Consider the following 26,221-nt stretch of genomic DNA (forward strand, 5'->3'; position numbering starts at 1 on the left):
AGAGACACGGAATGGCCATTTCAAAGGCCTGGAGGGGGGACCGAGCTAAGCACAGGAATGTCCCTGAGGCCCCGCCACGCACTCGGCCGCCCATCGGAGGCCAGGCCGGGCGGGGCCTGCTCCTGCAAGCCTGGGAGGCTGCGGCGAAGTTTCCGGATTTTATTTCAGTTCCCATCTACGGGGGGCGCCATCTCCCTCCCCAGACGGTGGCAAACGGGGCCCAGAGCAGGCCAGCGCGGCACCCGAGACCGCACAGCAGGCGGGCGCGCGGCCCCGGCCGCGGGCTCTCCGTGCGTCTCTGCGCGGCCCCGCGCCCAGCGCGCACCCGGCGGCGGGCCGCACCGGCCCAGCGCTCGGCCTCCCGCCCCCGCGTCCGGACTGGGCCCCGCTGGGTCCCGCCCTCCGCCGAGGGTGACGCGGCCGCGGGGCGGGCCCTGGGCGCGGCGGCCCCTGTGTCTCGGCGGCGGCGGCGGAGCGAGCGGAGCGCGGCGCCACCATGGGGGCCCAGCTGAGCACGGTAGGCGGCGAGAGGCGCCGGGCGCGGGGCTCGGCGTCACTGCCGATCGGCCGGCATCCGGACCTCGGGCTCGGGCGGCGCCGACTGCGCCCCGGCCGCGGGGGGCGGGGCGGCGGGGCCGCGGCGCGGGGGTGCGGCATCCCACCCGGCCGCACCCTGGCCTGGGCGTGTCCGGGGACGCCCTGGCCGCTGTCGGGGGGACCCAGCCCTCCTGCCCCGGGGCGGGCGAGAGGCGGGCACCGGGGGCGGCCCTGCCTGCCGCCCCCATCCCCGTGGGTCCCGCGAACGGAGCGGAGGAGTGTGCGCTTGAGTGTGAGAAAGAATGGCTGTGGTCTGGAAAGTTAGTGTGCGACTGTGTGACAGCTTGTGACGGACGTGTGCCTGTGAATGTGACCTGGGAGAGTGAGTGGCTGATCAAGGGTGGGTGGAATGGGAACGTGCGTGTGTGGGTGTGAATGCACGTGAGTGTGAGCGCACATGTGGGACCCTGTGGCTGTGTCTGTGAAGGGCGAGCCGGGGCGAAGCGTGTGCGTGCGTAAGCGTGAGCGTGTGAGACTGAGTGTGGCTGAGCGAGCAGGTGTGTGGGCCGTGAGTGTGGGTGAGGCTCTGCAGTGTGGATCGTGTTGGAGTGTGAATGCGCATCTGCGTATTTGTAACTGTGGGCGTGAAGCGTGTGTGTGAACGCGAGGCCACTACGTCGGAGGGATTTCGGGTATCTTTTAGCAACAACCGCCGCCGGGCCCTTCCCGGTTAACGCAGCAGAGCGTGCTGGTAGCCCCACGCGTGGGAGGCCCGAGCCGTTACAGTTCACAGGTGGAGAACTTGGAGTCAGACTTGGCCAGTGGCCTGGGGCAGAGCCTGAGCCTGCGGGGCTCCAAAGTCCGCTGTCCTGCTGTCACTTTTGGGTTCGTCCAGGGCCGCCCTCCCTCCCACCCACCAGGCCCACCTCCTGTCGCGGATTTCTCAGAAGCCACTGTGGGGAGGTAGAGGGCTTGTGCCCACCCCAACTATAGCCGGAGGGCAGCCCCCATCTCGGCGCTGGCCGGGGGTGGGGTGCTGGCGCTGGGAGGGTCCGGCCCAGCACTTCCACCTCCTCCTCCTCCCTGACTCTGACTGAGCCTCCTCCAGGCCGGGGCCAAAGGGTGTTTGCTCAGGAACGTGTGCCGCAGCCCAGGACTCCGGGGTGTTCAGATCAAGTGGCAGCCTTGCCCGGGGCGCACCTGTGCACCCCCACCTCAGCCCTCCGCGTAGCGTCCTGATCGTGTTCCCAGAAATTGCCTTCCCCTGACCCCTGCCCCCATGATGCTTTCTCACCTTGTACCCAGTGTCGGTTGAATTTGTCACTGTTCCCAGCTTATCCCTGTTCCACACATTGTTAGCCAAGGCCCTCTGGCAGCTGTCATGTGAGAGGCAGGGCCCTGTCTTGGAGTCAAGAGACCTCATCCGTCCAAGCGTCGGTGGGAATTGCCCCTTCCTCGTGGGCCCTGCTGGGCTCCCCATTTGGCCCAGAATACCCACAGCAGACACTGGCCAGGCCTCCTGGCGCACGGGCCCCGCGCAGTCTGCAGGAGGCCAGCTCGGGCAGCTGCGCCCGGCATCTTATCTGGGTGTGCAGGCTCTGAGGGCGGCCTCCTCCCACACTCCAGCGGGGCCCAGCCGAGGATCTGGCACTGGAGTCTACCAGCCACCTGGGGGGAACTTGGGGACTGTGGCTCCACTGTGGGCCCGCTGCCACAGGTAGAGTTGAAGGCTTTCCCGCTGCCCGTGGCAGCTCCGCGCCTCTTCTGTGGGCCCTGGGGAGCACGCCTGGGGCTCCGCTGCAGACGGCGGCTCAGCTGTCCACCTGCCCCTCCTCTTGGGTCCCCTTCTCCTGCAGTTGCAAGCGGGGCGCTCCTGCCCCGCCCTGCAGAACTTCCTCTACTCCCTCCCACTTCCTGAGAAGGGGACCAGGAGGGAGGTGGCCACTCACACCCCAGTGAGACAGCTGGCAAGCAAGCAGCAGGCAGGTAAGCTTCAGCACAGGGAACTGACATCTGGGGAGGGCCAGACCTGCCAGGCGGGGAGCCCTGGCACGTCCCTCTGCCCACCCAGACCTGGGGAATTCCAGGGGGCGAGTGGCTGGGCAGGACACCCTGTGGCAGGGAGCGGGGCTGCCCAGCTCCTCAGGTATGGTGGGTGATCTGGTGTCATCCTGGGCCTCTGGCACCCCATTTCCTTCCCCCCTCCTGTGTTATCCAAGGTGAGGAAAGGCAGGTGGGGGATGTGGTTCCCCTCTCTTGTGTTATCCAAGGCGAGGAAGGGCAGGTTGAGGGGCTGGTTCCCCGGTGGGGCAGAGCACAGCCTGCGGACCATCAGGTCAAGGCCTGGGAGGCAGCTGTTTCCTAGACACCCCCCTAGGTGGCTAGGATGGGGAGGTGTGTGTGTGTATGTATGTGTGCACATAAATATGTTTACATGTATGAGCAGCACAGTGAGGAGGAGCTGGGGTGAGGCCTTGGCCTCAGCCTTCTGCCTCCTGCTTACTCCGCCCACTGCTTGCGGGGGCCGGAGGGGTCCTGTAGACAGAGAGGGGGCTCAGAGCTGTTTACCCCTCGAGTCATGGGAATGGTATCTATATACCCATTGTATGTCCGGTAAAGCCTCCAGCTTTCTGGAGACCAAGCCTCCGCCCCTCCACTGCACCCTCTTCTCTGCCCGTGTCTGTCTCCCCCATTGGCTTGAGCTCCTCAGCAGTGAGGTCCCTTGACCTGTGTCCCCCAAGTCCCAGCAGGCCCTGGCAGGTGTGCCCCCGGGGGCTGGTGGCCTGAAGGACGAAGGTCTCCCCACAGCTGCCTCCCCAGGTCGGAATGTGAGTGCATGCGAAGTCCTCCTCTGCTCTCTCGATGGCCAGGCAGCGTCCGTGGGCGCAGAGAGGCCGCGTGGCATCGGGGCCCAGTGCACAGACCCAAGCCAGACGCCTGGATCCCAATCCTGGCCCTTGGGATTGTCGCCCACGCCTCAGTTTCCTCCCCTGAAATAGGGGATGTAACAGCAGCTCCACCTCCCAGGCTTGAGGGTAACTTGAAATTCTCCCCGGTTATGCGGAGCCCCTGTTGTGGCGTTTACCAGCTATCCAGCAGTGGCTCCGGTCCCACCACACCTCTGGGAGGCAGGTGTGCCTGACAGGTGAGGACAGGCCAGGAAGCCTTGATGCAGCCCACATGGCCTGCGTTCTCCGGAGGGCTGTGGGTTTTTAACATAGACAGGATGAGCCATGCATGCCCCACCCTCGCTGTGGAGGGATCTGGCCTCTTGCCCCTGTTCCTGAAACTTCTAGACAAAGAGTCAGAGAGACTGGGGGATGGGCTTGTTCTCCCTTCCCAAGTTTATCCACAAATAATAATTGAGTGTAGCTGCTCTGAGCCCTGGGGACACACTCATGATTAGACAAACCCCTTGTCCTCCTGGGGCTCTGCTGCAGGGTCTGCTGTTTCGTGTTGACTGTGACCACGCGTGGGGAGCAGTCCCGGCTGTTTGTGCCCAGGGCTGGCATCTGGGGCACACGAAGCGGGCCCCTGGGGTCCAGAGGGGCTGCGCAGGGGCCGAGGCCCGCGTTCAGGACTTGCCTGCAGAGCTGTTGACATTGAGTCTTCCTCCTGGCCCAGCACTTACCACAGGCCAGCGTCTGTGGGCTTGGGACAGGCGAGAAGTTTGGGGTGAGCGACAGAATAGTGGGAACCAAAGCTCAGGATCCGCCCTGGGGCTCCCTAGCTCAGTTTCCCCGTCTGTCAAATGAAGAACACAGTTGGCCTGTCTCCCATTACCGTGGGCCTGTGAGGAGGTGCAAGGGAAGGTGCTTTGCGGACTGAAGGGTCTTTTGTCGCTGGCCTAGGCTGTGCAGTTCAGCAGCTGTGCTGCAGGAAGATTAATCTCCTGGGAGCACCAGACACAATCCCCTTGGCTCTCTGTGTCACTTTAGTTCATTTCCAGGGCTCCCAACAATGGTGATTTCCTGCGAATGTAACTTCCCTTAACTTTTCCCTAAACAATGTTCCCCATGGATGTGGCGTTTTCTTTTGACCCGGGAGGGGCTTCGAGCAGACTGGTCCTCTCCCCCAGGCAGTTCACAGAGAGAGGCTGAGGCCGCGGAAGTCCCCTGACAGCCCGATTAGCTGGGGAGCGCCAGTCAGGGGAGATTTGACATTTGAGCTGGGCTCTGAATGATGGATAGGAATTTGCTGGTTGGCTGAGGGAAGAGGAAGGCCGGAGGCAAGATGGGCTGGTGGCTGGTGGTGGTGCCGTCAGCAGGGGCTTTGAGTGCAGGCAGTGGGGAGCCATGGCGGGTGTTGGAGGAGGAGGTGGAGCGGTCTGTTGGTTTGGGCAGCTGGACCCCCCCCCCCCCCCCGTAGGAGGCAGGATATCGGATTGTGGCAGGGCGTGGGGGGCGGGGCTGGGCTGTGGGCTCTGTGACGGGGCACAGAGTGGGCACCTGTCCTGGGAGGTGGTTCGGGAAGAGCCGTGCTTGGAGCTTGACAGGCTGGGGTTGGATCCTGGCTCCACCCCGCCTTGGTGCAGGACCATGGGCAAGTCACTTAATCTCTGAGAAACAGGGACAGCAGTGTCACTTGCCGTGAGTGCGGTCCTCTGCGGATTGGCCTTGTGTGACTTGGGGAAGGTTCCTGATCCTCTCTGGGCCTCAGTTTCCGTACAGCATCTATGGCCCAGGGTTGAAGTGAGGATTATCCCAGGGAACTCATGTTCTGTACCTGGAGCTTTGTCACGTTGGGGACATGGGCCATGTTTGCTCTGTGCGTGGCCTTTTCCTGCCCCATTTCCTCCCCAGCCGTAAATGGGAGCATCCTCATGCCCTTGAGGAAGGTGGGGGCTGTAGAGGCAGTTTCTCCCCTGAAGTCCTGAGCTGGGGACCCCCAGGTCCAGGGCTGCCAGCCAGGACCTTAAGTGAGTCCTGTGGGGTCAAGCACCACCTGGTACCCAGAATGTGGTCGTCGTCGGCAGCCGTCCGTCTCGAGAGACGATGGTGTAGCTTCTTAAGAGTCTATCTGCACCGCCGAGAATGGCTGTGCAGTCCGACTCGGGAGTGACACGGTATCTGTCTCCTCCCGTGTTGAATCGACATCTTGCGATGACGCTGGAGTGTCCTCTCCAGTGAAACTGAAGCTACAGAGCCTGGGCAGGGTGATATGGAGGGTCTGCTGTTGCCCAAGCAGCAGACCCCCCCTCTCTTCGCAGCTGAAGGGTCCAAGGGAAAGACGGAGTCAATACAGCTTGGTTTCAGGTGCGCCGCAGGAGTTGCCGGTGTTGACTACAACGTCAAACCGCCTTAGGGACTCCGGCTCCGGATTTTCTGTCGGGGTTTACTCCCTTAGCCTTTCCTCTGAAGAGGTATGCCGCAAGGCAGCGGAGGTTTTTTGGAGTCAGAGTTTTCCTTCTCTGATGTGCCCTGACTGGAAGATCGAACCAGCGACACTTAGCTCGCAGGCCAACGCTCAATCCACTGAGCCAAACCAGCCAGGGTTCCCAGAATGTGGTAGGTGCTCGTTAAAGCAGCAGGCGTCCCTGGGCAGGCTCCCAGCCTTCCCTTTAGACCCTGCAATCACAGACCAGGGGCCCCGTGGGGCAGGGCCTTGGCTGCACCCAGCCTGGGAGAGGTGTACATTGGTCTGAGCCCAACAAAGGGTCTGTCACCTCAGCTGCAGCCAGGCAACTTGAAGCCATTGGGCTCATCTGGGGGGCAGGGACCAGGCTGGGCGTGGGATCGTGGGACCTCTGCCCTTCCTTCACTTGGGTATTCCAGCTCCTCGGTGATAGGGGCCCCATGAGGGTGGCAGAAAGAGCTCCTGTGTGTATACCCACAATTCCCAGGTTATAGAGCACTCCTTGACCTGGGGCACCCCCGTCTCATATCCCAGCTCCCCTACCCTCTAGGAGGTGGGGACGGCAATGGCTCTCACTTTCCTCCTATAGAAGATAAAACCCATGCTCTGAGGGGCCTCCCTGGGTTGGTAGAGAGTGGAGGAGCAGTAGGGCTTGGCCTTGGAGGTGAAGGTCATCTCACCTAGGCCTCCAGAGGGCAGGGGCCACGTCCAGGTCTGTGTTTTGCAGAATGTGCCACCCAAGAGCCCCACAAAGGAAGCAGAGAGGCCCCATGGAATCAGGGAACTTAGCCGTAAGCTTCCTGGTAGCCAAGGCAAAAGGAGAAACTTGCAGGGCTGTGATAAGAAGAACACACAGCCACTTGCTGAGAGAACTGACGTCACGGAGGGTTCCTAGACAGAGTGGGGGAGCAGCTGTGAAACAAGTTTGAGAACCAGTGTTTTGTGGGAACTTTTGGGTCTCAAACTCACTCTTTGAACCACCAGAGTGGGCTTCCCCTACACCAACCCCCCCTCTTTTTATTTTGAAATAGCTTCAAGCTTATAGTCAAGTTGCAAGACTATATAAAGGGCTCTTGCGTACTCTTCATCCAAATGTACCGAATGTTAACATCGATTGTATGGGCTTTATTGTGCGTGCGTATTTTTTAACTCTTTGATGTGCTACCCCTTTGCCCCTAAATACTTCAGTGTGTTTCTCCTAAGAACAAGGACATCCTTTTGCCTTACCACAGAGCAATAAGCAGCAAATCATGGAGGTCACATTGAAACGGCATCAGTGTCTGATCGTGGGCCTGAATTCACACTTCACCGTGGTCTCGGTATTGCCCTTTGTAACTGCTTCTCCGCCCCGCCCCCCGGGCCACTATCTAACGCAAAACCACGCAGCACGTTCGTTTGTTCTGACACCTTGGCCTCAGTATTAGTTTCTTAGGGCTATGTGAAAATGATCACAAACGAGGTGGCATAAAACAACAGAAATTTATTTTCTCACCGTCCCTGCGGGCCAGAAGTCTGAAATCAAAGTGTGGGCAGGGCTGCGCTCTCAGGAAGTCAAGGGGTGCCCTTCCGGCCCCTCCCCACTTCCCTCGTGGCTGTTGGCAAGCCTTAGCTTCCTTGGCTTGTGGCTGCATCACTCCAGCCTTCCTCTGCCTTCACGTGGCTGTCTCGGAGTCTCCTCTCTCATAAAGATGGTTGTTATGGGATTTAAGGCTCACTGGGATAATCCAAGATGATCTCATCTCAAGAGCCTGAGTTTAATTGCATGTGCAAAGACCCTTTTTCCCGATGTCATGTTCCCAGGAACTGGGTGGACGTATCTTCTGTGGGCCACCATTCAACCTCCTTAGAACCTCCTTTAATCTGACCAGCTTCTCGGACTTTCTTTGTTGTTTGTGGCGTGGACATTTTGGAGAGTCGTGGCCAGCTACTCTGGGAAACGGCCCTCCATATTTCCCTGTGGTTGGAGGCAGGTGGCAGGCTCCTAAGGAAGCCCACGGGGCAGTGGCGGCCCCTTCTTACTTTGCGTCAGGAGGCGCCTGATAGCCAGCCCCTTCCTGTGGCCCTTGCTAGTTAGGGGCCTGCCTGCCCGCCAGGTCCTGCACTGCGGGGTTGGTGTGAGCTGTCTCAAGGCCATTCTGATTGCCCTCCCGAGTCTTGCTTCACTCCTGGTCCAGTTAGCGGAGGCTGCTTGGGTCCCGACTTCCGGGTGGCCCTGTGGGTTCAAGGGCCTACTGGGGGCTGGCCCTGGGTAAGGCCCTTCCCATGGCTTATTCCCACCTTCGCACTCAGGGAGTGTGGCTTATGGTCCCCGTTTCCCAGATGGAGAAACTGAGCTCAGAGAGGCTGAGGGATCTGCCCAGGGACACAGCTAGGAAGGGCAGGGGGCCCGCTGGCTGTCTTTGCAAAGGGGTCGTCCCCGGGTGAGCCCGAGCAGTGAGCTCTCCTGCCGTGGGTTCTGGGTTCTCTCTGTTTGGGGAAAGTCCAAACCACCCCGTAGGGTGCACGTGAGACTGAGCTGTGGGGGGCAGGGCGCAGAAAGGAGGAGCCTCTCTCGGCCACGCAGGAGGTGAGCGTGGGCCTGCTGCTGAGGTGTGTCCCTGCGGAGGCGGGTGGACCTGGGTGAAGCGGCGAGTTGCTTCACTTCCCTGAACTTTTTCCTCGTTGTGCAATGGTGGTGATGCCAGTCGGGACCTGAGGGGTGGTCAGGGGTTAACGCCTGGGCGGGTCTCAGCACGGTGTTGAGCGCCTGGTCCAGTTCAGCTCAGAGAGGCGAAGGGACTTGCCCGGGGTCACACAGCCAGAGCTTCCTAGTGCCCAGCCCAGCGCCTCAGCCGCCCCTGCCACCTGCAGGCAGAACCCCGGGGCTCAGGAGCCTGTCTGGGGAGCACAGGCACGCAGTGCCAAGCCCTGGTCCTCGGGCCAACGGGGCTTTTCCGAGGGCTCAGTGAGGCAGTGACGGGCTTCGTGAGTCTGGGTTTTGTCACGTCTCCCAGCCGGCACTGAAATGCACGCTGGGGTTCCCGGGATGAGGACGGTGAGAAGAGGGCGCCCCTGACAGAGGGGCAGCTTGACAGAGGCGTGAAGCTGGGAACCGGTTGGTGTGGTTGAGGGAAGGGCAGGTGACAGACCCCTCCCCACGGCCGCGCTGACCTGGTGGGTCTGTCCCTGTCATTTCAGTTGGGCCACGTGGTCCTCTCCCCAGTCTGGTTCCTCTACAACCTGCTCATGAGGCTGTTCCAGCGCTCCACGCCGGCCATCACCCTCGAGAGCCCGGACATCAAGTACCCGCTGCGGCTCATCGACAAGGAGGTGAGTGCCAGCCCCGTGGGGGTCCCAGGGGTGCGCCCCCAGAGGCACCTCTTCCCTTGTCAGCCTCACAGCATTTCCCGGGGGCCTCCTGTGTGCTCAGGACCTGGCCCACAACCCACGCCTGTGCCCTGACTGGGACTCGAACTGGCCTTTGGAGTTCAGTCCATTGAGCCACAGCAGCCAGGGCGAAATCGTAAGATTTTGAAATCTTTTCCTTTTTAAAAAATTCACTTTCCTTGTTACTTTTCAGTTCCAGAAGTAACGTATGACTTGTATGTGCTCACTATAGAAATTACCTTTGTGCAGTGTGAGTGCCATCCCCACTGCACACTCGTGTCGAGGGTCCCACCCTGTTTACGGGTCAGCGTGTCCCTCTTTGGCCATCACGTCCCCATATACATGATGCCTGGAGGCTCAGGGGTGCATATACTGAGTCTCTTTTTTAATAACCCAATTTCTTTTAACTCAGCCCTATAACATGGACACCTCATCATGTCTATCTCAAAGCTGATTCCTTATTTTTGATGACTGTCTCGTATTTCATCATAGGGGATATCACACAACAGGGTGATCTCCAGTCCCCGTTGATTGAACATGTGGCAAATGTCCTAGTATAGCAGTTAAATCATCCCCTCCCCCGCAATTGTAGCCTAAATGGTGGCTTTGCAGGATCAGCAGGTAGGTCTGCTTTTTGACACTTTTTCAATTTTTTATTTCTTTATTTTAATTTTTTTATTATTATTATAATTTTTTAAATCCTTACCTGAGGAACATGTCCACTTATTTTAGAGAGAGGGGAGGGGAGGGAGAGAGAGGGAGAGAAACATCGATGTGAGAGAGGAGCACGGACTGGCTGCTTCTTGTATACGCCCCAACTGGGGACTGAACCCGCAACCCAGGCGTGTGCCCTGACCTGGAATCGAACCGGCAACCTTTTGCTTTGTGGGACAACACCCAACCCACTGAGCCACACCGGTTAGGGCTACTCCCCCCCCCCCCTTTCCCCCTCCTTAGGGGCTACTTTTTGTTACTTTTGCTGTGCTCTGCCATGGGCACGGGGAAGGGCCTGCTGTCTGCCCTTCTCTCTGAACTGGATGGGACCAGGTGATTGCAAGGCCCCCGAGTTGCTGAGTGTCTGCTGCTCAGATCAGCATGGCCAGCAGCCGCCTGTGTGCCAGCCCCGGGTGGAGCCATGCACAGACTTAGTCTCCTGGCTCTGCTGCGCCCTGTGAGAAGCTATCCAGCACAGCAGTTATCAGTGTTTTCCCTCATTTCTGTTCTTCCTCCAAAAATTGTCTGGCTTGTGGGTTTCTGGCCTTGAACCCCAGGACCGGTCGATAATTCTGGAATCTGCTCCCAGGAAGCTTTTGGGCTCTATCGCCCAGAGTGCAAAGGCTCCCAAGGCGGCAGCTTCGGGCCTGGGCTGCTGGGTTAGAGAGGCCCGCCCGCCACCGGCAAGCGTGTGTCTGAGTGGTGGCTGGACGCCATCTTCCCTGAGACCCAGGCCACCTGTCTTTGTTCACATACTTCAGTGATGCTCAGAGCGGTGCGCTGTTCCTTTGGAGAAGTCTGTGTCCCTCCCTGACCCCTCCCAAGTGAGAACACTCTCTGTCGGTTGACCTTGGCCTTGTGTGAACACGTGCTGGACACTGACCTGTCTTTCAAGCCCCTCCTCTACCCTCCTCTACCCTCCCCCACCCCCCCAGCCACCTGCTGGAGCCCAGGTCAGGAGTCCGGGTACCGGTTCAGTTCCCAGCTCTGACCACAGCTTGCCTGGCCTTGGTTTAGGACCACTCAGCGGGGTTTTTGGGGCTTTAATCCTGGCTTCTTCCTCTTAGCCAGCCTCTGCCCCAACCTTGGAGGGGAAGTGGCTGCACCCTCCCGCCCATGGGCCCTCCTGCCCTATGCCGCCAGCCACAGCCATGGCAGCGCCGGTTCTCCGGTCGTTTTGAGTGCGGTAGTGTCTAGGACCCCTCTCATGGGCGTAGGCCTGGGCACGTGGCGCCTTGTCTCAGCTCTGCCCTGAGTTTGCCAGCCTGGTCCTTGAGTTCCTCCTGCCACCCCAGGACCCTGCTCAGGCTGGTGGCAGAGGTGTGGCCCTCCCTCCTGCCCCTGGAATTTTCTGGGTCCTCTGGCAGCCTCCCTTTGGGACCCTGGGTTCACTTCCCGCTCTGACAGTCAGGCCCTGGGCGGGGCACTGCCCTTCTCTGGGCCAATGAGAACAGAGGCGCCCCTAGCGCAAGCCTGGCCTGTGTCTTCCCACACGTTGGTGCAGGTTGTGCGTCCACATGGAGTGGCATCAGTGTCACTTCTCTCAATGACTTGGGGGCACTGGGGAAGGTGGGGGCTCTGAGGTCTGGTGGCCCCCCTGCCTTTGGTGCCGTCCAACAGCTCGGGCCTCTTTGCAGGTCATCAACCATGACACCCGGCGGTTCCGCTTTGCCCTGCCGTCACCCCAGCATATCCTGGGCCTCCCTATTGGTGAGTGTGGCCCCAACCAGCCCAAATGGAGGCGGGTGCTAGATCAGAGAGGTGGGAACTTAGCACTTCAACTAGGGAGAACAGGGAAGGCTTCAAGGAGGAGGTGACAGCTGCCGTGGGCCTTCAAGGGTGTCCAAGTGAAAGAGGGAATGACCCAGTGTCCCTGGCAGTGGCACCAGTACAAGCAAAGGTGTGGTGGCAGGAAGCTGGGACATGATGGGAATCTACGAGGAGACAGTGGGAGCCGAGTCAGGGCAGGCTTTGAATGCTGGGCAAGCGCAGGGCAGTTGGTGGAGAAGGCCCAGCAGATCCTGCAGGGACAGTCCCTGACCCAGGGTCCCCTCTCCCCATCCTGCAGGCCAGCACATCTACCTCTCAGCTCGAATCGATGGAAACCTGGTCATCCGGCCCTACACGCCCGTCTCCAGTGATGACGACAAGGGCTTTGTGGACCTGGTCATCAAGGTGAGGTGTTGGGGCCGCAGCCACATGGGGACCGGTGTGGGGGTGACTGCATCATAGCCAAGGCCTCCAGGGGGCCCATCTTCCCCTCAGCCTGGTATATGAAGGCCTCATGCGCCCTGGGCCTGAGTGAGTAGCCGATTGTACTTTATCAGCAAAAGCCACATGTGGGGGTCTCGGCAGAGGGCAGGGACTGGGGCTCAGGCTGAGTGTCTTCACTCAGGACGGTTCACATGCAGAAGGAGGACCAGGAAGGCTGACAGCTGGCGCCTGCATGGTGGCTGGGGCCCCGGCTCTACCACGTTCAGTCACATGAGCTCTGTGACTAGCAGGGCCTTGCCTGGTGCGTTTCCCTAGGAAACATCCCACAAACTTGCTAGGGGTGTGGTGTGCGGAGCTCGCAGGGCATTGCTGGGGGGCTGAGGTGAGGGGCCGGGGGTTTGACACAGCCGTCACAGGCAGCAGACCAGAGCGACACAGAACACCCAGCCAGGATCGTGAAAACACGGGCTGGCTGAGTGGAAAGAGAAGTGCCAGCTGTAGCACGGGGCGTTTTTAAGAAAGCCAGAAATACACACTTCACAGTAGCGATCCACGTTCTCTGATTACATATCCAACAGATGCGAACCTGCCTGGGCTGGTGAGTGTGGGGTGTCAGAGACTGTCCCCAGCCAAGGCTCTGCGTCCCTGGGGCCCAGGCTTACTGTCCTAATGCCACTGTGTGGGCCCCCAAGGCCCCCTCACTGGCCATCGTGGGTGGAGGGACAGAGGCAGATCCCCCACTGGGTCTGTGAGGGCAGGAAGGGAGCTTGGCCTCTCTCTGGGTCCCTTCCTAGCTTAGTGTCATTTAGACGCCTCGCAGGGTGCCCAGGTCTGGTCGCGGGACCCCATCTCTAGCTGGAGAGCCGACACTGAACACATGGTTGCGTGGCGCTCAGGGCTTACTCCAGGGGACAGGCACATGGTACTGGGCACCTGCAGTGGGCCCCAGACCTGGGGCAGGGTGGGTGACAAGAGCTGCTTGCTCCCTGAGCAGGTGGCAGCAAGGTGAGGTCTGGTGGCTGAGGAGGCAGAGACCAGGTGGAGAGGGAGGAAAAGGACCTTCCCTGTGCAAAGGCCCTGAGGTCAGCAGGAAGCCCAAGGACGGAAGCAGCCAAGGGGCGGTGGATCAGACGGGGCAGGATAGGGCAGAGGGGCCGGGCAGGGCCTTGGAGGCCCTGGTCAGGTTTGGGGCTTCGTCCAGAAGCAAAGGGAAGGCGGTGAGGGATCGAGTGTCTGCTCTCACTGAAATCACTCGGCTGGATGTGGAGGTTTGGGGAGATCCAGGTAGATGATGAAAACTCACAAAGACCATGCCCCTGCTGGCCTGGAGACCCCGCTGGCCATGGTTGGCCCTGGGTCCTGGCCCAGCACACAGTGTGCCCTGACCATCCCTTCCTCTCCCTGCACCCCCGACCCCACCCCACAGACCTTTCAGGCCACCTGTCCCCCCCTCCGCCCCCCATGCCTACGTGCCTTCAGGGCCCAGTGCAGATGCCCCCATGCAGCCTTCCCAGCCCTGGGCCGGGTGAGCTTCTCCTCTGTCTCCTCTTCCCTTTCTCTGAGGCCTGCAGCACTTCCTTCTTTCCGAAGCTGAAATCCCGAAGGGCACAGGGCAGGAAGTTGACCTAAGAGTGATGTTTTTAGGACGGCACTGAATGGAAAGAACTGAACATCCCCCGGGAGGGCGTGGCTCAGCCGACTTGCCGGAGCCTTTAGCTTTGCTGTGCTGACAGCCGTGGGAATCTCCCATCGTGAAGGGGTCCCAGAGCAGGTTCTTGGTGGGACGTTGATACATCAAATCCAGCCCTGGGGTCGGCTGCCTTGTATGCACCAGGCTGATGCTTTGCGTTCCAAGGACACACTTGGGGGGAGGGGGACAGACTCCTGGCAGTACGGGGCGCAGATGGGTAAGTTTTGATGGGTGGCTGGGGCATTGTGTGAGAAGGCCACACACAGGCTGCAGAAGAGCCCCTAAGACTCACTTCCCATGGTGGTCCAGGGCTCACCTGGCAACCCTGGGAACAGGGGACTGAGGACTGTGGGTGCATATTGCAGGTTTACTTCAAAGACACCCATCCCAAGTTTCCCGCTGGAGGGAAGATGTCCCAGTACCTGGAAAGCATGAAGATCGGAGACACCATTGAGTTCCGTGGCCCGAACGGACTGCTGGTCTACCAGGGCAAAGGTGAATCGGTTGGACTCCCCTGAGGACCCGGCAGGCCCGAGAACGCTGGGGCCGGTCCTGACCCTGCGGCTCTCTGGATGTGTGACTTGCGGGGCAAGCTGCCTCCTCTCTAGGGCCCCAGCTTCCCCAGCTATATAGGGGATGAGTTGGCTGGCGCAGGGATGGCAGACTGGCTACCCTTGGGGGCCGCGTCAGCCCATAGACGAGCTTGGGTTGGCTGAAAACCAGCAGCAGGAAGGGTTGCTCTGGAAGCCCCCCGTGTGCCAGCCTCTGCCCCGCTCCCCGGGCCATCTGCACGAGGAGCCCCATGTCCCTCTGGCGTTTGAGCTGAGCCTGGTATCCCAGCAGCCTCTCCACCCTAACTGGCTGGGGTTGTATGGCGGCCGCCTGCACCTTGGACCCCCAAGTGGGGCAGGGTCTCCAGCCCCTCCAACCCTCAAACATAGGGCCTTACCCCTTCTCCTCTCCTCAGGAAAGTTTGCCATCCGTCCAGACAAGAAATCCCCCCCTGCCATCAAGACGGTGAAGTGCGTGGGCATGATCGCAGGAGGAACAGGTGTGTGGCCCCGTGGCCCCTCGGAATCCCCGGCAGGTGGTGTCGTGGGTGGGGGTCAGGGTGTGGGACGGGGCACAGATAGGAGCAGTTGTGAGCTGCACAAGGGCAGGGACCCTGGCCAGCTGTCCCGGCACCTCCCCCGGGCGCCTGCCTGGCGCTGGGCCTGTGTGTGTGTGGCAGGGGCTCCCTCGGCCTGTGGAGCCGCCCTGTGTGTGTGGCAGGGGCCCCCTCGGCCTGTGGGGCCGCCCTGTGTGTGTGGCAGGGGCTCCCTCGGCCTGTGGGGCTGCCTTGTGTGTGTGGCAGGGGTCCCCTCGGCCTGTGGGGCCGCCGTGTGTGTGTGGCAGGGGCTCCCTCGGCCTGTGGGGCCGCCGTGTGTGTGTGGCAGGGGCTCCCTCGGCCTGTGGGGCTGCCGTGTGTGTGTGGCAGGGGCTCCCTCGGCCTGTGGGGCCGCCGTGTGTGTGTGGCAGGGGCTCACAGCCTGTGGGGCCGCCATGTGTGTGCGGCAGGGGCCCCCTCGGCCTGTGGGGCTGCCGTGTGTGTGTGGCAGGGGCCCCCTCGGCCTGTGGGGCTGCCGTGTGTGTGCAGCAGGGGCCCCCTCGGCCTGTGGGGCCGCCGTGTGTGTGTGGCAGGGGTCCCCTCGGCCTGTGAGGCTGCCGTGTGTGTGTGGCAGGGGCTCCCTCGGCCTGTGGGGCCTCCCTGTGTGTGTGGCAGGGGCTCCCTCGGCCTGTGGGGCCGCCGTGTGTGTGCGGCAGGGGCTCCCTCGGCCTGTGGGGCCGCCGTGTGTGTGTGGCAGGGGTCCCCTCGGCCTGTGGGGACGCCCTGTGTGTGCGGCAGGGGCTCACTCAGCCTTGGGGCTGCCCTTTTGCAGGCATCACTCCGATGCTGCAGGTGATTCGTGCCATCATGAAGGACCCGGACGACCACACCGTGTGCTACCTGCTCTTTGCCAACCAGGTCAGTGGGCATTTCCAAGACTGCAGACCTGGCTCCTGCTGGGAGGGGATGCAGGGCCTGGTGAGATGTTCAAGGGTCCGCGTGGCTCTATGGAGACGTCGGGACAGCTGGCATGTGAGGGGGGCTCCGAGCATAACCTGCACAGGCAACCTTTGCTGCAGCAGGTGGGGGTGGGCCTTTCGGCGCAGAGCCCAGGGTCTGACCTGACACTTGAGGGGTGCAGAGGAGTCAGGCACCTGGAGCACCCCCACCTGAGGTTTGCTCCTTTGGCTGCTTCCTCTAAGCCTCAGAGCTCCCTCCACAAACAGCTCAGAGCCCACCAGTGAAGTGGGCCAAAGCCGGCCTGGGCCGGCCTGGGGACCGAGGGGCTGTTTTCACAGGGGAGGTGCCACGAGCCCATCTACACGAGGTCCCTGAGCTGGTGATGTCGGGGCACTGTTTGGACTTGGTCTCTCTGACTCCTGAGCGCATGTCCTGCCCACTCCCGCTGCCCGCCTGCCCTGGCCTGCTATGTGGCCTTAGACAAGTAACTTTCCCTCTCTGGGCTTTGATCCCTCAGCTGGAATGAACAAGGTCATCCCAGGTCTTTCTTGGTTCAGTGTTTCATGACTCATGTGGATTTTATAAAGCGATGTCCCTTTAGGGGGAGGCCAAGATGAGACATTCCTTGCCTGCTGTGTCGAGGCTGCGCCCCGGCCCCTACACGTCAGATGCGGTTCACCTGGCCCGGGCTGCACACCACCCATGTGTGAGGAAACTGACCCCGGAGGGCCAGGGGCTGCCTAAGGTGCTCGGACTCGCGCCCAGCTACAGAAAACTGCCCCGTGGCCACCTCAGGTGGCCTTTGCTAGGCTCAGGGTGGATGAAAAGAGCCAGAAATCCCAGGCAGCAGCTCGACCTGCCCGTGCTGGGTTGGTCTTTGTGGAGGCCCTCTGCCGCCTCTGCGGGGCATGGAATCCCCCCACGTTTGTAAGCTCTGCCCACGGAGGCCAAGAGAGGGGCTTGACCTACGTGTAATGCCTGGCTTAGTAGAAGCTGCCGGATTCCATATCTGCTTCTGCATTCCGTTAGATCAGTATCTCAGGTCCCGTGGCCTCAGGAAGCGCCCCTGGCCTTCACGCGGGAGCCAGAGTGAAAAACGCCAGTGAAGTCCTAGTATCGTATGGAAGTTGTTTGGACCTCACGGACCCTGAGAGGGGACCCCAAGGGTTTGCAGGTGCCACTGAGTGAGAATTGCCACTTTGTCCCAGGCGGGTCGTTGCCCCTGCCTCCTTCCTTCACCCTGAGTCAGAGACAACGTGGGGCTCTGCTCCGAGCCTGGGCCTAAAGGAAACACGGCTTTTCAGAAGGACAGGAAAGGAGAGGTAACAGCAGCGAGGCCTCCCTGGTTCTTGCACAGAGAGACTGATAGCCTAAAGGTGTCGCTTCCTCATAAAGGAACACGTTCCTGGTGGGGCCTTTTTCTCCCTTTCCTATGACAAACTACTGCAGAATGGTCTAGAAGACAAAGTGTATGTGCGCACCCAAGGAAGTTTTGAAAAAGGAGTAGCAAGAAAGAACTCGGCACGAGGATGTTAAAACGTACTAGAAAAGCATCAGCGATAGAGCCGCATGTGAGATCTGGGCTTACTGGACCTTCTGCATTCTGGGTAACAATGAAAGTCTAGACGGTGCTGGAACATGCTAGAACATGTGGCTGTTGACATTTAAATTAAGATGGAAATGAAAAACTCACTTTCACAGTCTTACTGGACACGTGGCATGGGTTTCATAGCCACATGTGGCCAGTGGTTACCGCACTGGATGGATGACATAAGCCTAGAACATTCCCATCACTGCGGAAAGTTTGGCTGAGCAAGTCTGACCTAGAAGCAAGCCTGAGTGTATATGAGACTCTGTATGCAATGAAGGGGACGTTGCGTACCTGAGGAGAGAGGACAGTGGGGGTGGGTACGCTAAAGTGGGAATGATGTAGAGGTTAGCATGGCCCCTGTGCAAGGATGACGCGATGCGCGCGTTCGTGAAGCGTTCCATATTTTTCAGCAGAAATGATGATTCCATGAAAGGTTTTGAGGACATGAGGAAGGCTGGTGTCTTTCAGAGTGCAAAGTGATCTTGGAATGGAAAGAATTTCTTCGGGTTGAATTTCATGGAAGTTTGTCATTGACCTGTGTTCCTGAACTATGAAACATGCCTATTTGAGCTGAGGAATAGTTTTCCTTGACAAATAAACAAGTCAGAAACACAAAAGGAGAAAACGGAAATGGATGTTGGGTTAGTTGCCATGCAGTTGGAAAAAACTTAAATAGGTGCCTACTTTACCTTCCAGTAAAATGAAGTTTGGGTTAAAGATGTACATGTGAAAAAACACAAACCCGAAGCTTTAAAAGTAGCGGTTGAGCATTTTTATGAGAAGTATTGCTGATTGGATGAGTGACTGCGGGTGGTCAGTCTGAGCCAGGTATTGATGGAGAGCCCACACGGGGAAAGACCAGTGGAGCGAGCTCTCTGCTGGGAAATTAAAAACTTATCAGTGTTTTCGCCCTGGCTGGTGTGGCTCAGTTAGAGCGTCATCCTGAAACCGAAAGGTTGCGGGTTCAATTCCCAGTCAAGGCACATACCTAGGTTGTGGGTTGGGTTTGTGTGACCCCCGGTCTGGGTGTGTGCTGTCACTGGTCTGGCCACGTAGGTGTGGAGGGGGGCAACCGATGGATGCCTCTCTTTCACACCCATGTTTCTCTTTCCTTTCCTTCTTTCTAAAAGCAATGAAAAAGTGTCCTCAGGTGAGGATAAAAAACAAACATGCACATAAATATTTTTATATGGAGGGGAAACATATAAGGTAGAAAAATCAATAACAAGGAACAAAACATAATGCATCACCAATGAAAAATAATATCCTGCTCTGGCTGGTGTGGCTCAGTGGATTGAGTGCCAGCCTGTAAACCAAAGAGTCACCAGTTCAATTCCCAGTCAGGGACCTGGGTTGCAGGCCAGGTCCCCAGCTGGGGGCGTACGAGAGGCAACCACACATCGATGTTTCTCTCCCTTTCTTTCTCCCTTCCTTCCCCTCCCTCTAAAAATAAATAAATAGCCCTGGCTGGTGTGGCTAAGTGGATTGAGTATTGGCCTATGAACTGAAAGATCATTGGTTCGATTCCCAGTCAGGGCACTTGCCTGGGTTGTGGGCCAGGTCCCTTGTTAGGGGCGTGCGAGAGGCAACCAGTTAATATTTCTCTCATACATCGTTGTTTCTCTCCCTCTGTTTCTCCCTCCCTCCCCTATCTCTAAAAATAAAGAAAAAGTAAAGAAATAAAATCTTTTTAAAAATGAAAATAAATTTAAAAATTGTTTAAAAATATATCCTTAATAGTAAGAGTTTTATAAACTAGTGAGGAAAAATATGACCAGACCATCAGTCTGATTGGTATAGATGAAACAATTATTACTTAGTGTGGGCAAAGATATCAGAAGATAGATACTCTCAGTCATGCCCCCTGGGAGTCCAGGAAGGCTTCCTGGAGGAGAGGACAGTGGGCTAAACCCTGTAGGGCCATGTGGCTGCCGGTGCCTGTTATTTCCTAATCTGTGGATGTATAACCTAAAGGCTTATCCGAAGGGTGAGGGCGGCTCACCTTCATTCTTTTAAGTGAGCTACTCATTGTTTGTAGTATAACCACCCCCCCAGGGACCGTCACAGTGAATATTTTGGCACATTTTCCTTCTCTTCTCTTCACTGTTCTGCAGTTGAGCACTCCCGCGTTTGGCTTTGTCTCACACGTTCTCCATTCCCCGTGACGTTGTGCCCATTCCCCACGATGTTACAAACCGTTTGCAAACTGCATTTGTAGCGAACGTCTTCGCCTGCAGCCTGATCCGCTCCCAAGGCGAGATGAGAGGAGGGAGAGTATGTTTCGGGGTCTGGTGCCAGACTGCTTTCCTGGAAGCCCTGCCCAGTGTGTGGCCCACAGTGGGCAATGAGTGTCCCCTGGGGCAGTCCCTGCCCCCGTCCCTCCTGACCACCGGACTTGTCCCCCGCGCAGACTGAGAAGGACATCCTGCTGCGGCCCGAGCTGGAGGAGCTGAGGAACGAGCACTCTCCGCGCTTCAAGCTCTGGTACACGGTGGACAAGGCCCCCGAAGGTGAGCGATGGGAGCCCCGGGCGGGCCTGACGGGCTGGGGACTGGGGCGGGGACTGGCCCACGGCTCACCTGTGCTGCGCCCGCCAGTGTGGGGCCTTCTGCTCACATGGTGTCCTCAGGTGCACGCTCGCACTGGGGCCCTTTGAGGGGGAGGTTGTGTTACCCCGTCTCACAGATGTGGAAGGAGGGATCAGAGGGGGGCAGGAAGCGCCCCGCATGACACAGCTATAAAGCACCAGACAGGGCTTGGATCACATGCTCCCCCTCTGGAGCCTGAGGCCTCCCTTGGCTGCACTGCCCCCCGCTGGGTAAAGGAGGCTGGCCTTACTCCCTGGGCCTGGGGCTCACAGAGGGCCGGTCCCCAGGGCCAGTGCTAGGGCGGGGGATGATCGTTCCTGCCATGAAGTTTGTACCGTTAGGCACTTTACACCCATTTTCTCTTCGGTCATCAGCCCTAGCGGGGTGGGCTGGGCTGGACTGGGTGAACCCCCTACCCGTCCAGGAGTTAAGCTCTTTGCCAAGGTCACATAGTTGGTTGTGAAGGAACCAAAACCACGCAGGAGGCAGTGAGTGGGGGCTGCTCCCAGGGGTACAAGGCTGCCCTCTGGGGGCTGAACTGCTTCATCCTTCCGCCTCAGGTGGGTGTGGATGCAAACACATACCATCTTTGCTGGGAGAAAAGCAGCGGGTCAGGCTTCTTGGTAGATCATACGGGCGATGTTTGCTTCGGGGTCGGTAGACACTAGGGCATGGTGGTAAGTGTGGCTAACCAGAGCATCTGTCCTGTCCAGAGGGGCAGCCCCTCAGCTGCCAGCCGTGGGCACTGCAGGAATTCAGCCCTGTGGCCCTGCCTCTCCACTTTTTAAGGGAAGCTGAGCCTGCATTTTCATGGGACATTTCTAAATGTTAGAAACAGCATTTTTGACGTACCCACGTCGGCACCGGCTTGTCATCTCATTCACGGTCTGCCACTCTGCCCCTGCTTGGCCTCTGCTCCTCACACAGCCCCACAGTTCCCCAGGGCTCCACCACGGTAGGGGGAACGCACCACCCTCTGCTTCTCCCCGAAATGAGCAGGTGGGCTCTGGGGGCTGGCACCCATCTAATGAGCTGGGTGATGTGGGCCACCCCTGAGAGGGGAGCTCCCTCCTGGGTGACCAGTCGGGTCCTGGGCCTCCTGGCTGAGAGCCAGACCTGGGCCTGGATGGTTGGGCGGACCTGAAAGCCATGTCCCGAGGCCTCTGGCTAGAGCGGGTGTCCTGGGCTGGTCCGTCTGAGCTATCGGCTCCCTCCTGGTCGGGCCCTCTGCTGTGTGTGCTCACGAAGCCAGCCTGGCCCTGTGGGATGATCAGGAAGCAGGTTTCTTAGTCGGTTACAGAGCATAGTAGTAGGTGGTGAGTGAGACCCAGGGAAGGCACAGTGGAGTCGAGCCAGGAGTTGGGAGTGGAGGTCGGGCAGGGGGCACAGGCTCTGGGAGTCGGAGCTGCTCTTTTAGTAAAGAAAGGAACATTCATCTTCTACCCAGGCCTCAATCAAAAGGGGGGGAAAGAAGGAACCTGGTTGCAGGTTCTAATAGTGTGGTGGGGTAGGCTGTTAGCCAGGATGGGGGGGGCCTTGTCTGTTGCCTGTGGAAGGCCCCCACTGCAGGAGGAGGGGCCGGCACTGACCCCTGCTGATGGCAATGCCAAGGCCAAAGTGCCACCTCCTAGCGAGTGACCTTTAATAGTAGTACTAGTTGTGGGCCAGGGGGAGGTACTGTGGGTTTTCTCCTATCATTTTACTACCCTGAGCCACATTTCAAGGGCAGTTAAGGTATTGCTGTAACATTGGGCATAAGCTGAACTTCTGGATGTTGAAGAAGAAAATGGTAGCTGGCCAGCCTGGAGCTAAGGGAAGGAGCAGGGGAGGGGCCCGCTCACGTGGCAAATGCAGCCGACTTACGCTTCCCCCACAAAGCCGCCTCCAGTACTCATATGAAGAAAAAGACACTGTCTTTAAAAATCCTTGTAAAACAGAGTCGTGGCTTATATACCTGCACATTTCCCACGTTAGCAAACACAGCTTTGTTCCGTGCAGTTACAAAAACAAAGTCCTCTCAGATCTGTTGCCCAACCATAAAAATGTCACGTGTCCATGCCCTCCCTCGTTCCAGATGGATTTTGGGCAGCTTAGCAAGACTCACAGAGTGAGTCAGAGTGGTACAAATAGAGAACTGGAGTGAGAGAAAAACGGGCAGGGCCGTACAATGGAATCAGGAATGGGGTTGGTACAAACACATGGGCTGGGATGCACGCCTGCTGCAGGTGGGCTGTGCATATCATTCTGAGCTTCCCCGCAGCCCAAGTGAAAAGGGAGATGTGGTCAGCTACTGAGATCAGTGTCCATGCGATACAGAATGCTCCACTGCTCAGCACTCCATTGCCAAGACTAGCTGGGGCTGTCTTGTCCCCTCCCAAGGAACCCCCATAGAGGGGCTAGAGTGTGGTGCAGTGAGCGTTGTCCATCCAGGCAAGGTCCCTCGGTCACCTCCTCCTGACTTTGGGCTTACAGAGCTGTGTTTCTGTTGCTGTCAAGGTCTTTAGTGAACAACAGAGACAAGCCACATAATTGGGTGTTCAGGGCTGGAGGGACTCGGAGGACAAGGCCTTCCCCAGCCTCGTCCTGTCCTGGTAAAGCACCGAGCTCCTCTGATAGAGGCAGGGTCCCACCGTCACTTCTCCTGCCCCTCACCGCTGCTACCCACACTCCTGCTCAGTCCTGCCCTCTGACCTCCACCTGCTGCCCCTCTGGACCCAAGCTAGAGGATCTGCCTGGGTGATCACCCCACCCACCGGCCAGAGCTCACAGGCTGGCATGGGGTCGGACACCCACCGTGGGATCAGGAGGTGGCTGGTGGTGGCTCCTCAGTGGGGAGATGGCATGCGGCCGATGGTGGGCATCTGCTGGTCCATTTGTCTGTCTCTCTGGGGGTGAGCTGCTCAGCCCGGGGGCCACTTGAGAGGACCGTGGCTGCGAGGCCAGCCTGTGCCCTCAGTCCTCAAATAGTGTTTATCCCAACTGAACAGTGAAAAACCATGAAGGAAGGTGGGTCCTCTCCTCACTCATCCGGAAGGCGAAGCAACTCGTTAGGCAGCACATTTGGAAGAAGGTGGGAGACCTCCTGTCACCAGCTCTGATAACCCTGTGCAGTAGGGAGGATGGCACTGTGAGGACAGATGTGCAAACTGAGGCTCAGAGGGGTCATTTGCCCAGCAGATCAGAACCCAGAGCTCAAGAGGAGAGGAAGGCATCTGTCTCCTCTTCCTCTCTTGTGCCCTCCCCCCACATGACCCCCAGTCATCAGAGCCCCATTCTCCTGTCAGACTCCCGCCGGCCTTCGTTCCCATTAATCCACTGCATCCCTGGGTTGGGTGGCCCCCTCTGGGAGCAGTCCTGGCAGCGCAGCAGTTCCTGAGGGTCTGTGCTAGACTAGAGCCCTTGCCAGCCTCAGGGTGCCAGGTTCTCACCGTGGGTGCTGTTAGTGACTTGGAGGAATGAAAGAAGGTCACAGATCTCAGGTGAAACCTGGAGACACACTGTGTGCGCGTGTGGGACAGGGAGGCAGGCAGGACCGGGAGGGAGCCTGTGCCACTGTGTCTGGAGCTTCGGTCTGTGTCTGGATCTTGCTATTTTCAGACTCATTGGCTGCTTGCTTGGGACCATGCCTGCCTTCATTATTAATTGAGCAAGTACTACGCGCCAGGCTGTCTGGGCACTGGGAACATAGCCGTGAACCAGACAGGGCTCCTCACAGGCCGACACCCTGCTGAGGGCAGGAGTCAGTGGGGGTGTGGGAGAGGTACCAGTAAAGAATGTCACCTTGGCCAGCCTGGGGCTGGACACTGGCTTGGGACAGACATCTGGGACTTGGAGTTCACATCCTGCCCAGTGCATGCCTCATTGTGTGACCTTGGACAACTCAATTCTGGGTCCTCTGGTCCTCAGTTTCCACATCTGTAAAATGAGGTCATCAGCCCTGTCCCCGTCCACGCACAGGGCGGTTCTGCGGGCCGCCCAAGAGGCCAAATGGAAACTGCGAAGGGCTGCGTTTGGGTCGTGGGCCAGCCAGGCGGGGCAGGGCATGAGGGGGAGGGTTTGCTCGGATTAACCTCTTCACTCGGAAGATTGTTGCGGAGAGGGAGGCGTTCGCACAGGGCGCTTCGTCGGCCCGGGAGGGCAGCTGGGCAGGGTCGGCCCGTCCCAGGGCCATACACAGGCTCACGCAGTCTCCTGCTCCGCAGGCTGGGACTACAGCGAGGGCTTTGTGAATGAGGAGATGATCCGGGACCACCTGCCGCCCCCGGAGGAGGAGCCTCTGATACTGATGTGTGGGCCCCCACCCATGATCCAGTACGCCTGCCTGCCCAACCTGGACCGCGTGGGCCACCCCAAGGAGCGCTGCTTCTCCTTCTGAGGGCCGGCACTGGCCACCCGCCCGCACGCCTGCCGCGTCCTCACGTGCCCTGTGCACACCCGCCCCTCCCTGCCATCTTTATGTCACTTCCCCCACGTCTCACACTATGGCCCTGGGCTCAGCCTGGCTTGCCCGTGCCTGGGTGGCCACCCTGCTGGGCTGGCCCCCAAGGGGCCCCTCTGGGTACAGGGTTCTGTTACAGTGGACCACGACAGCCACCTTTGGGGCAGGTTCCTGTCTGAGCCTCACTGGGTCTTACCAGTGGTGCCTGGCCCCGGGTCCTGTCCCTCTCTCATCTCCAGAACCCCCACACTCCTGGGTCAAGGCCACCAGCACCATGTTCCACCCACCCCTCCCAGAGCAGGCCACAGTCTGGAAATAAACAAATATACAGGCAGTCCAGGGTTGTAGGTGCCAAGGAGTCCCCTGCCACCACCTTGGGACCTCACCGTTTGCCCCTCACTACCTGCCTCAGGGCCGGGCCAGGCCAGGCCTTAGCACCTGACAGACACTACATACAGGTACCACCCAAAAGTCCTCTTGGCAGGGATGCTGGGGGTGAGAGGCTGCTCCCACCTCAGGGCCTAGGGAGGAGGGGCAGGCAGAGGGCCCCTCTGGCTGGCACATGGGCCCTCCCGAAGCCTCCACGTTTTCCCCAACACACCCAGACAGTCTGCAGCTTTGGGGGTTCCAAGCTGTCAGCTCAGTGGTTAGGTCGATCGCTTCAGGGTCCTGGGCCACCAACCCTGATGGCAGAGCTGAGATGGAGTTAATGTTTATTTATTCTTCTGTCCCAAACCCACCCCTCCCGCTGCCTGCACCCCCGCGTGGGGGAGACTGAGCAGTTCTTCTTGTCTGAGCCACTCTCAGTGGCCCCGACGTTGCCTTTAGACCACAGTGGGTTAGTCTTTGCCTATCAGCTTTTTCAGAGTCATTTATGAGCAGAAATAATGTTGAAATAAAACTTTGCTAATATTAACCCTTGTGTGGCTTCTTGAGCCCGTTGCCTGTGTTCCTTCGAGGGGGCAGGGCGTGGGGAGGGAACGGGAAGGGGGAGCGTAGGGCCTGACATTTAGAGAGTACAGGACAAGTATACACAAGGAAAAAATGCCAGACCTCCAGAGGCAAACAAACACTGATGACTTTAATGAAGCCACATGATCTGCCCTGTGGCCACTGCTGTTACTCCTGATGTCAGATGAGTTCTTAACGTAAACCAGGTGTAGCGAGTCCCCTGTGGTTGCTTAGCGAGGCTGTTTTCAGTGTGTGGGTTTTGTAAATAACATCTTTCCAGACTTTCTTTTAGGGCAGACTCCTGGGGGCGGGAGGCTGGGCCAGTGGCCGTGTTCCCTGGGAGTCTGAGGGAACACAGTGAAGGGCCAGTGTGGCTGGAGTGGAGGGGCTGGGGAAGTTCACAGAAAGAAATGTCTGAGGCTGTGCTTTGGGGGCCAGGGGAGCCCCTTTTTCCTCCTCTAATCTATTCTGTGACCAGTGGTTGGGAAAAGCACTGAGCCTGGGAATCCCTGACCCCAGTGGCTCTTCTTCACATCCACTGTGTGCTGGGTCTCATTCCTGTCTTCATCTGGCAGATGAGAAAACAGGCCTGAGGGTTGGGTTCTGAATGTACACCTGCCTGAGCCCACTAGAAGCTGTCTCCAGGAGCAGGGAAGAAGGGCATGAATTGGACCTGGTCTCCCCTCTCTCTTCTGGTCTCAGTTTCCCCACCTATAAAATGGGTGCATGA

General features: G+C 58.9%; 1 protein-coding gene and 1 non-coding gene across 5 annotated transcripts; both read left to right on the forward strand.

Annotated features, from left to right (window-relative positions):
• Positions 1-437: 437 nt before the first annotated feature.
• On the forward strand, positions 438-25,450 carry CYB5R3 (cytochrome b5 reductase 3). Of its 4 annotated transcripts, none has more exons than XM_090272308.1 (9): positions 438-517; positions 9,070-9,201; positions 11,610-11,682; positions 12,041-12,147; positions 14,242-14,371; positions 14,844-14,927; positions 15,796-15,881; positions 19,925-20,024; positions 24,305-25,450. In XM_090272308.1, exons 1-9 carry the CDS (start codon positions 497-499, stop codon positions 24,475-24,477), a joined length of 906 nt encoding a protein of 301 aa, XP_090128434.1. In that variant the 5' UTR covers positions 438-496; the 3' UTR covers positions 24,478-25,450. The 4 variants fall into 4 exon arrangements, with proteins under 4 accessions (XP_090128434.1, XP_090128435.1, XP_090128437.1 ...); XM_090272309.1 differs by lacking the exon at positions 438-517 and adding an exon at positions 2,441-2,523; XM_090272311.1 differs by lacking the exon at positions 438-517 and adding an exon at positions 2,577-2,683.
• Positions 17,819-17,921, forward strand: LOC150010920 (U6 spliceosomal RNA). The gene has a single exon (XR_016510946.1). It is a non-coding gene; the product is annotated as a U6 spliceosomal RNA (small nuclear RNA).
• Positions 25,451-26,221: the final 771 nt, after the last annotated feature.

This window comes from Furipterus horrens, unplaced genomic scaffold (assembly GCF_987537825.1).
Source record: "Furipterus horrens unplaced genomic scaffold, mFurHor1.1.pri manual_scaffold_4, whole genome shotgun sequence".
In the NCBI taxonomy this organism is placed as follows: Eukaryota; Metazoa; Chordata; class Mammalia; order Chiroptera; family Furipteridae; genus Furipterus; species Furipterus horrens.